Here is an 11,381-nt window from a genome sequence, read left to right as displayed (position 1 = left end):
CACCTCTCTACGGAAAGCCAGAGAGCCCAAACTGAAGATTACGTAAACACACTAAAAGTCACATTGGCAGTTTTCTGAAAGGTTGCAGATGAATTTCACTCATGAACTGCTGAATGTAATATGGTTCATGAAGTCATAGGCTACTCATTCAGAAAGTCTCATTGCTATCAAGATATCTTTTGCAAGAGAAACCTGAAAACAAATTGTATATATATATATATATATATATATATACACAAGCAGTGGTGGAATGTAACTAAGAAAACCTACATTTACTCAAGTACTGTAAATAAGTAGTATTTTGAGGTACTTCTACTTTGCTATTTCCATTTTATGGTACTTAATACTTCCACTACACTACATTTATATACTATATTGTATATTAAACTTTTTACTCCACTGTATTTATTCGACAACTTTATTTTCTAGTTACTTTGCAGATTTTAATTATTAATACAAATAATAAATAATAAAGATGATGTATTATTAAAGGTTAACCTACCCGGAAGTATGTAAAGTAGTCACAATTAGCTCCACCTTTACCAGCTACCAACATTAAAGAGATGTACACATTGATGCATCAATAATTATAATCCAACTGTATAATACAAATGATTCTGAAATGGGTCATTCAGCATGATTACTTTTACTTTTGGTACTTTAAGTATATTTTGATACTATAATTTATGTACTCTTACTAAAGTAAGATTTTGAATACAGGACTTGAGTATTTCTACACTGCAGTATTGCTACTTTTACTCAAGTAAAATACCTGAGTACTTCTTCCACCACTGTACAAGTGAAAGTCAGTCAAACACACACACACACACACACACACACACACACACACACACACACACACACACACACACACACACACACACACACACACACACACAAATAAACAGTCTCCCCCAGTTCAGAGTTGGTTTAATATGAATGCAATAATGATTTTTTTTAAAAACAAACAAAAACATTTCCCTTTAAAATGCATTTACACCCACCACCCAACCAACCCAAAGATAATCAAATGCTCTAAGCCTGTAAGCATTTTATCATGATCATAATTATAGCTGCAGTTGACGTGAACAGCCATCCTCGATCTCATGATACTACAAACCAGATTGTATTGTATATCCAGCTGCTCTCTGACATTATCAAATACATTTGTGTCACAATCATGACAAACTCTCATAGCAACACGTCATCCAACATGTTATGTCAGTCAATATGCTGAAGCGCCCTGGCAAGTAATTTCCGTTTAGGAAAATGACAAGCCAGATGGCATGCTAGACAGAGAAGGAGAAAGGAAGAGTGAGGCATGAAAAACTACTGAGTTGCTGGTAGATGAAGCAGTTCATAGGCTAAATATATAATTTTAAAACTCCTGTATTTTAAATTACAGGTGACATTGTGTATCATAATATACTTCTCAAAAAGACATCACTGAACATACATAAACGCTAAGGCAGTCAAATAGAGTGCTCTTTGTACAAACATAGATAGATGGTCACTGCTACAGATTAACAACATTTTCTGCTAATGGATTTAAATCATTTAGCTGCTGTATTTCTTGTAAATACACTACACATATCTTTAAGTTCTATAGTCACAAAAGAGTGTTAATAAGGTTAGAACAGTATTACTACACAATTTAACACAATATCTGTAACTCTTGTGCTTTCAGAACACTTATGTTTACACTAAACCTGAAGACCATGACCATGCTTGATATGTTCTGTTCTCCCAAACAGATGTAAATTTCCAGTGGCAGAGTTTGAGCTCATTCAAATGACAACGTTGATCCCCTACCTTCTGCTTCAGTCTATTCAAAGTCATTTAAAGGCACATAAGTCTGATGTGAGCACGGTGAAGGACTGTTAGGAGGGCATGTGTTTGCCAGAGGTTTGACAGACTGTTGGCTTTGTGTTTTTATGGAGGGTTGGTGAAGGACTGTAGGGTGGAGTTATCTGGACTTCTGTGTCCTGGCTGTGTAATGTGTGTAAAGGAAGTTGTTCTTGCTGGTATGTGTGACTGGGCGCCTCGCTGTAGTCCTCAGGTGTGTGGTGAATGTATGCTTGACTTAGAGCCAAGCTGAGGATCTCTGTCTTTTCCTTGTAGAAGCGCAGCTCTATGCCTCGCCGCCGGGCCAACACCAGCTCCCTCTGCGCCATCTGCAGCTCCTCCCCGAGTCGTCCCGGTAATCTCTGCTCCCGTCCGAGCCAATCCAGAGCCATGCTGCTGCGCATGTACTCATCAAGTCCTCGCTGAGAGTAATAGGAAATCACACTCTGAGGGGGAAGGGAGAACATTAGAAATCATCAGTTTGTAGCAGCATATATACTGATGCTTTAACAAAGTTACCTGAAACCAGGGATGAGATATTATGTTCTTGGCAGGACCTGTACCTGTCGAGAGCACTGCCTTTCCCTCAGAGCCTTCAGTGTCCCATTCCACTGCAACAACTGGAAAATTGTCATCATCTCCTACACAGGGAAAGAGAGGGGGAGAAAGTGGGTTAGAATGAGAGAGAGAGAGAGAGAGAGAGAGAGAGAGAGAGAGAGGCTTGTGCAACCCCATGAGTAATGACTTGAATAACAAACCCAAACATCCAGCTCTGTGTACATCGGTCTGACAAAGACAACATATCATGTGGCTTCTTCTTGAACCCACACCTAAACTGTGGATGATTGGTTTGAAAGGTTATTGTAAATCTTTATGCACCAGGTAGGTTTCACCTGCTTTATAAAACACTGTCTGGCTAAACAACTGCCATGTGTTAAGAGCTAAGAGTGTTAAGAATACTGTTAAACAGAGAAAGTATATACATTAACTGAAATTGACCTCATAATACAAAGATGGAAAATATGACACAAACGTTGTCTGGGGTTGAAGTCCATGTTGTACCTGCTGGCCTGTTTGCTCTGTTTCCAACTGTGCATCTGCCCTATGTTACTTGTTAACGGTCCTGCACCAAACTGTCAAACACTTCCTGCATTGACTGCATGTATAAATGATGTCAAGCACTGACAGCTGCATACTTCATTGTTAATGATGTGTGTGCAGAGATTTTAATGTATGTGTGTGTGAATACATTCCCTTGTCTGTATAGGTAAATGTGTGCACTTATGGAGGTGTGTGTATTACTTGGAAGCTAGTCATCTCTGTGAGCCATGGAATGATAATGAACCCATTTCCTCCTACTAATAACCCTCTGTCTGCAGACATATGCTTATTTATACAAAGGTTGAAATATAAGGTGTTTCATACCATTACTCCCTGCCGCGGTCTAACTGAGAGTGAGATGGAATGGGAATACATTAGCAAAAACATACTAGAGGGGTAATGATAACAATGGAGGGTGGCATAACCACCCAGTGGTTGTGATTCCTGTTATGTTTGGCTTAATAATTCCTAACTAGGTAAAATGATAATGCATTAATTCAGGGTCTGTTAGATATACACTATTTAAGATCCCTTAGCAGACAAGTACCTCTTCACAAAGCCTGAATCCTTTGAAGTAAATAGATCTTTCATACAATTACCACATGATTTATAAGCACAGCTACAAGAACATTTAGCAGAATAGACCTTGGCTTTATGTTTTACCTGGAACTCAAGCATGGTCCTTCCTATGTAGGAGTGGAGCAGCAAACTGTAGGTTCCTATGCTGGTGCTTGAATCACAAGCATCTTCTATAGAGACCTTTACAGAGACAACAGTGCAGGTCAGCATTCATGTTGAGACTAAATTCTTGCAATAAGGTGCAATACTGTCTCACACTCACAGCACTGTCGGTGGCCGCCTGCTGTAAACTCTGAGTGATGAACTGAGGGTTAATACGTCGACAGGGCAGCTCGTTCACAAGTGAGTTCATCAGGGCCACGCGAGCTGCATCCCTCCGAGCCTCTGCCTGAGTGTCACACAACTGTGGATGAGGAGATGGTGAACATGAAGGGTTAAAATGTCAAAAGGAGTGCAAAAAGAGAGGGAAAGATTTATGAAACATTGTAACTTTAAACAGAAATGTCTGCTGATATGTGTGAGCCGAGGGTTGACTAACTTGAGTCAATAAGTCCTGTCTGTAAATGGGAGCCCACTCTTAGTTAAATTATGATGATTTTACACTTCATTTGAGCTAATCATGGGATCAGAACTTAAATCACCAATGAGATTAGAACATTAGAGGCATTCACAGATAACCAATCACATGCCTTCTCTGATCCGGGGGCTGCTGTCTGGGTCACAATGAGCCCATTGAGAGACATTGTTGGATTTAAACAAAACATTAACTTGAAACAACCTTAAAAGTGTGTGTGGCCGTGTGTTTATTCCCATTGAATGACATCCAAGCATTGCTAGTGAGCACTTGCCTCTGAATGTGAAAGTTGATGTAATGCAACATGCTTTTGCTCAGAAAAACAAGTTTGTAAGAAAGCGTGATTCTGTAGCTGTTATATTTTACAATTTAGTTGATTTGAGTTGATCTATTCTGTGCGGCTGCAACAAAATGAAGAGAAGCAATTGGAGATTAAACTGTGTTTTAGGTGGAACGGTGGATCAGTGGATGGCACTGCTGAGTACTAGGTTCGATCCCCAGTCCGGGCAGTGCCTTTCTGTGTGGAGTTTGCATGTTCTCCCTGTGTTCGGGTGGATTTCTGGTTTTCCCCCACCATAAAGACATGCATGCTAAGTAGCTCCTGCCATTGCCCTCAATGTAGGTACTGGCAGTCCCCAGGCGCCAGACTACGGCTGTGCATTGCTTCTAAAGAGTTAGGATGGGTTCAATGCAGAGGATACATTCCTCGTATGTGTAAATCTACTTGGCAAATAAAAGAAATATATTATTATATTATATAGACCTTTTTAAATGGAATTCCATTGCTAGGCAACAGCCTGGCGCCTTGTTAACTTCCTGTCAGTTGATGTCATTCACATACACTGCAACAGGAAATCAACTTGGGGCCATTTAGAATGTTTATGTTTATATCTGTGAAAAGGTCTAGTATTATTACTATGTATGTGAAGTAAATTCAAAACAATAGCCAAACTAGCCATTTACATAGAATAACAAACTAAGTTTGGACATGTGTTTTTTATTATATGTACAACTGATGTTAGTGTTTCCACGCTCTCTGCAATTTCACCATCAAGACAGAAAAATCAACTGCATCATGTATCTTAAAAATACTAACTTTTAGCTTATTGCTGGTCAAGTATGTGTTCTTCCAACTTCACATTAAGGACAACTGGTGTCTCACTGACACAGTGCAGGCATGTTAGATTAAATACCAAGTGGAGGAATCATGCCATACAGCACAAATGATGATAAACACACCCACCTTATAGTTACCAAAGCAGCTTCCTCCAGGCAGGGTGACATAGCAGACGTATGGAGGACCAGGGGACGGTGCAGACTCATACAGCAGCAAGCTCTCTGGCTGGATGGCTACAGAACCATCTGATTCACTGGAGGAACCATTTAACTGACCTGTCTGCCTCTGCTCCCAGAAGTTATGGAGCATGGCCACTACATTCACTGCACACAAATGGACACATTTCATCAATCATGATTAAAAAAAATGTAATATGTAAAATATTTTGATAACTTTCATAAAATGTTTCTTCTAGTCTCACTATGGGTAAACCTGTGAGAATGTGTACATTTTAACATAAATATACAAGCACCTCTGTAAATCAGCATTCCCACACAGTGTTAATTTAAGCAGAATTTGGAGCTGTAAGTGCCACCCCATAACTTATACAAATCAGCATTTTGTAACCCTTTTCTGACCCTGAAATACGTTCGAAAGTTTCCTGTGTCCTTCACTGTGTGCTTAACTATGTACTACATCTCAGTCTATGGCAGCAGGGATAAGTTGACTGACACTTGCAGGAATACTTTAAGGGAAATGTAACAAAGTAATGAGAAAATAATTTATTGCTTGCCTGTTTTTGTATCATTTACGACAGTGGTTAACACAGTTGTAACAACTGTAGCAATTTGATTCAGATATCTAAAACAAAGATGTGTCTATTTCCTGTTTAATTAAGTTTCTCACAAAGCTTCTCCTGTACTCACAGTCTTTGGGGCTAGTGTCGGTCTCACTCCGTGACAGGTATGACATGATGCTGTCCTCCACTTCCACTTTACTCATCTTTACTTCCACAGCTGCAAACAATCAGTCCACTTGTCACATCAAAATGGTCCATCAAAACAGCAAACATGACCCTATAAATGAGCAACGACCACCGCCTTCACAGCTCAGGATGGGAACATCATAAGGAATAAGTTCAAAATCTGAAAGACCCTCCACTCTCCCTTTCTCCCCTCCTCCTCCTCTCCTGTGTGAACATCCCACCAGGGTTTCTCTTTTGAAGCGGACCACCTTTGTCACCCTCGCTGCCAATTAGCTCAGAGGGCCCCTCACTCTTTCACAGAGGTGCCGAGCTGGAATGCTGAGCCCCTCCCTTCGGGCCGTGCAGCTGGCTAATCCCTGAACAGAGCTGGACAGTTAAAGACCTCCACAAAATTGCCAAGTTTAACCGCAGATGGCACATTGTACCACATTGAGGAACAGGAAATAGACGTTTTTGTCTGTGGAAAGGTATATTACTGGATGCTTCTTTTATATGAAATACCCTCAGTGCCCAGCATGACAATTCTACCAAACATGTAGTGTCTAAAATGTGTGGGGGTGGTATACTTTTGACTTCACACACTAATTTGCGCCCACGGAGGCCAGGGTCTCGGAGCTCCATTCACCCGCTTCAATATGAATGGCCATTGTTCAAGTCTGAATTCACCCGCTCTCTGAAAGCCTCTTACATATAAATGAACCAAATTCTCAGAAAGTTGTGGTTTCTTAGCTCCAAAGTCCTCTGCTTTCTCATCTGTTACATGTCATGCATCACTTGAGGCAGGACAGAGCGAAAGGGTATGCGTGTCTATTTCATGCTGAATGTATTGGTGCGTCCTGGAGCATGTTATGTTCCCACATGCTTGTGTCACTCTTTACTTTTTTGATTGGTTGCTGGGAGGGTGGATGTAGCTATCTATTCAAACCACCATAATAGTTGGGAGACCTTTGAACCACAGGAGTTTAGCATAAAACAAAAGCTCTTCATGAACTTGCATTCTGTTTGATTTTTAAATCCACATTAGTCACTCTGTCAGCAATATACCCAGAATAAACTTGAAACTACAATAACGGCAACACTTACTCAAAAGGTTTCTGTCTTTTGTAACCATCTTGGAAGTTAATATGCAACTATCAACTTAAAAGAATGTGCTCACTTGACTAGCAGCATGTTAAGCACAAGTGCAAATAATGTCCTGACAGAAACAAATGTTAATTTTACTTATTTCCTAAACCATTCTTTTGATTAAACAGAAAAAAAACACACATTGAGTAATGTTTAAAATGATTTAATTATCAAACATACAGGTTTATTATAAGCAGTCGATATTTACATTAGACTGGATGTTGATCTTGATAGTTCACTACTGCTGCTGAATACATAGTTTGTTTTCACTCTTCTCTCGTGTATTTTCCATAACAGTATAGCACAGTTGAGTTGTTTTTTCACCAACTATGATGTGTTTACAACTTTTCAGACAGAGCAGAGGAACAATGCAGCATGCATGTTAACCATATAAAAACTAAATGTTGACATGAATTCTGTCCATCTCTGCAGTCCCATTTATCCCCAGAAAGAGGCGGTCTCCATACTAGATTTGATGTTATCTTGGTTTTCTCTCCTGGATTTGGTCACCAAGTTGGCTTCTCCCTTCTGCAGACGTCTCCTCTGTGCTGTCTTCTGTTGTTTGGTGAGCTGCCTCCGCACTTTCTGACGGACTACCTCCTGCAGCACACAGAAAAACAACAGCAGGTTACTACAGACGAATGCACGTACCGTCTGCCTCTGCAAGGCAGACATAACAGTATCTTAACATGTTGTCTCTGCTACAAAACCCCCCATCACATTCTTTGACAAACTGCAACACAATGTGAAAGCTCTTTAGCAACACCTACAGGACATTTCAGGTTTAGTCAAAACGGTGTACTAGGATTGCTACAATGTCTGGTGAAATGATCAAACTTCCAAGTGATCACCTCAGTCAGAGTGTTTGTATTTTGTAACGGTACTGTAGTGTCCTTCACTCTCACACAGACCTTTGTATAATACATTAACTGCAGACAGCTGTGTGTCTGTGTTTTACTTACTGGTGGTATGGTAGAGCAGCTCCCTATACTGCCCATTGTACCCTCACTGTCTGTCCTCATCCTCCTGTGTTCTGCCATATGTAGAAGACTGTCTGAGTCTCTGCAGGAGAAAACATAAATCAATTGCTATTGTGGCACATTTTACAGCAAAAATAAACAACAAAACAGAAATTCAGCGTTGGGGTGTAATTTGCATGTTTTTAACCACCCTGCTTAATTTGACACAAGTGATGCTACATTTTAGTCAAATGTCTCTGAAATGTATCGACCATTTCTCAAGATACCAGGCATTTGTATTCACAGACCTAGCATTATTTGTTGACTCTGTACCACAGCTACAGGTGGTTATGTTAACTTTCCATTATGTTTACCTGAAGGGTTTGAACTCTTTGTTGGAGGCGGAAAGGTCTGCCAGCTCTGGACACTCATCCTCTGCCTCATTCAACTCTTCCGCCAAGTCCTTCTCTCCATCACTTCTGCCAGTAGATTTCTCAGTTCCTTTTTCTTCTTCCCCTTTTTCACTCTCGTTCTCCTTATCTTGTATCTCTGCATGTGAGTCGCTGACTTTCAGACCTTCCAGTTCCAGCATCGCTTGCTTATATTCCTCCATGTCCACACTCTCTTCTTCTTTTTCTACCTCCTCGTCTGTCGTCTCTTCGTCATCACCCTCCTCTTCGTCATCTTCCTCTTCCTCAGGTCCAGCTGGGTGTAGCAACGCAGCATCTCTCTCCAGATCCTTGGTGAAGCCACTAGCTGAGACTTCGACATCTAGAGAATAAGATCGCCTGTAGGAATAAACAGTGAAAACAAATCAGGTTTTTAAATAAATATACTTATTTTACTTATACTAAGCAAAATATACTTTTTCTTAATGTTGGGACAAATGTTGAACGAAGTACAAGTAAATAAAATCAAGTTGTTCCATTTCACAGAGCAGCCAACCAACTTAAGAAGTTTTGGGCATGGTCACTAAAAAGCTTACAGACATCTAAACATAACCCCAACACATTTGTATTGTATTTGAAGGAGTTTTATTGCAATTGAATCATGAATATGAGCAGTTACCTGATATCTTTGAAGGTTGGGAAGACCGCGCTCTCGTAATTGTATCGTTTGGCAAAGAAATCTTTGATACATTTGACATCTCTGTCAAAATACCTATAAAACACAGTCAGGAAAAGGGAATAATGCATACATCTTTTTGTTTATTTGATTCATTTTAGGTTCTTATTCATTTTTATAACAGAGACACCAACCATTCAGCATTAGGATGTGAGGTGGACACCATTTGAGGGAAGTCAATCATAGTTATGTGGTCCTGGTCGTCCAGCATGAGGTTGAACTCGTTAAAGTCTCCATGAATCAGGCCGTGATTGGCCAGTTTGACTATGAGCTCCATGAACTCATTGTACAGTGCAGGTGGATCCTGCAGCTCATGCACCTGATACCTGGAAGACATCACACAAACAATAAACACAAGTTATATAAGGAACAGAGAGTAAGGAAGTGTGCTATTGCTACTGTATTATATAAAGCAAGAAAGAAGGATGGCTTGTTTACATACAGTGGATATCCATTGATGAACTCCATCACTACAGCATGTCTGTTATAGTCCACAGGTTTGGGAACAGGAAAGCCCCGATCATACAACGCCTGAAAATTAGGAGATGACTCAAAAGATGCACCAGACAAAACTGGATTCCTACTGCCCATCTTATGAATTGCTAAGTGACATTTTTCTTTCTATACCACATAACTTAAATACTTTGTCTGATTTGTTCCATTACCTTCATGTAGGCAAACTCCTTCATGGCAGAAAGGCGAGAGAGGTAGAGCCAGGAAATGTTTTTCCTGTGTTGGTGGTAATCTCTCTTGTTCTTCAGGTTCCTGAAGGAGGTACGACCCAATCTGTGAAGCTTCAGAGCGTACTGCTCGTTGTTTGGGCTCGCCACAATATATATATCTACAGGAAGTGAGCACAAACAAATATTTCTATGAACATTAAAGTTTCTGACCTCGACTCAGCAGCCTGGAAACCTGACAGAGAACAGATGTTATTTACATCAACACGTAGAGAATCATTACACAAACTTCGGTCTTTTGAAACACTACAGTTAAATAGACATCTCAGCATTTCTTTATGGTTATGGGTAAGAAGAAAAAAATCGCAACAGGGCTGAAAATAGTTCAATATTATTTGAAACCGTCTGTATGTGTGTATTTCTCTGAGATGAATCTGCATATACTAAACACTTGACTTTGCTGGTGTGAAGCTTATTGTGATATATACTGTACACATCAATGATAACAAACTCGTTTCATGCCATTGATTCTAACCGAATCATGAATGCCAAATGAGAGGTGGTTATGTGAAGGTTTTTTTCTTACCTGACTCTTTGCCCACACCCATCTGGTTGCCAACTGAAATGAGCACCTCTCTGGAGCACAAGGTCTTCAGAGCCAAGTAGTCATATCCTCCGTTATTCAACCTGTAACCCTGCACAGCTGAAATCCACATACAGCATTAGAAGAATAACCTACATGTGCCATCTGACAGGACTAGTGAGGTTCTGCAAGCATTCCTGTGTGTTTTCTTACTCTTGTTGCGTTCATAGGCCACAAGTTTGTGTTTGACAAGCTCTCTGAGGATCTTGTTGCAGCCGCCGTGTTTGAGGTTAGCGATGGAGGACAGTAGACTCACTGGGACAATCTCATGGTTCTTCATCCCCATCTCAACCTGTGTGACGGGAAGTTCACGTGAAGAAACAAGAATAGATCATTAGAATGCTGAAATATATGACAAACCGAGTCCGACCAAAGCTAGCCTAGCACAGGGCAACTAGCTATATGGCACAAAACAGTTAGCTAGCTAGCTAGCTTGCTACTTACCGCTGTGAGGACTCGGAAGTCATCTCGAGATAAGTATCTCAACACCACGACATTCAGCTTCCCCATGTTTTCAACCGGATAACAAACAGTTAGAGAGTGTGTTTAGAATATTATTACTAGTACTTCTAAGGTTCAGTAGTCCCATGAGTAGTCCACATTTTTAGTAAACACACGTGCAAGGCGGAAGTTCGAGGAACGGAGAAACGTCACTTCTTGACGCACCAATACACGGAAAACTATATACTGTCTATGGGTAATACAACA

At 40.4% G+C, this 11,381-nt stretch overlaps 2 protein-coding genes across 2 annotated transcripts; both read right to left on the bottom strand.

Annotated features, from left to right (window-relative positions):
- Positions 1 to 1,715: 1,715 nt before the first annotated feature.
- On the bottom strand, positions 1,716 to 6,158 carry LOC144517614 (protein limb expression 1-like). The gene is made up of 6 exons (XM_078249703.1): positions 6,083 to 6,158; positions 5,343 to 5,539; positions 3,788 to 3,928; positions 3,610 to 3,705; positions 2,409 to 2,486; positions 1,716 to 2,291 (listed from the first exon to the last, which is right to left on the bottom strand). Exons 1-6 carry the CDS (start codon positions 6,156 to 6,158, stop codon positions 1,881 to 1,883), a joined length of 999 nt encoding a protein of 332 aa, XP_078105829.1. The 3' UTR covers positions 1,716 to 1,880.
- A 1,255-nt stretch (positions 6,159 to 7,413) lies between these two features.
- riok2 (RIO kinase 2 (yeast)) lies at positions 7,414 to 11,332 on the bottom strand. The gene is made up of 10 exons (XM_078250592.1): positions 11,118 to 11,332; positions 10,827 to 10,965; positions 10,617 to 10,733; positions 10,016 to 10,191; positions 9,793 to 9,881; positions 9,485 to 9,676; positions 9,294 to 9,386; positions 8,600 to 9,013; positions 8,229 to 8,328; positions 7,414 to 7,866 (listed from the first exon to the last, which is right to left on the bottom strand). The coding sequence occupies exons 1-10, from the start codon at positions 11,181 to 11,183 to the stop codon at positions 7,705 to 7,707; spliced, it is 1,548 nt and encodes a 515-aa protein (XP_078106718.1). The 5' UTR covers positions 11,184 to 11,332; the 3' UTR covers positions 7,414 to 7,704.
- Positions 11,333 to 11,381: the final 49 nt, after the last annotated feature.

Source organism: Sander vitreus, chromosome 5 (assembly GCF_031162955.1).
Source record: "Sander vitreus isolate 19-12246 chromosome 5, sanVit1, whole genome shotgun sequence".
Classification (NCBI taxonomy): domain Eukaryota; kingdom Metazoa; phylum Chordata; class Actinopteri; order Perciformes; family Percidae; genus Sander; species Sander vitreus.
This window is presented reverse-complemented; position numbering and strand designations above follow the sequence as displayed.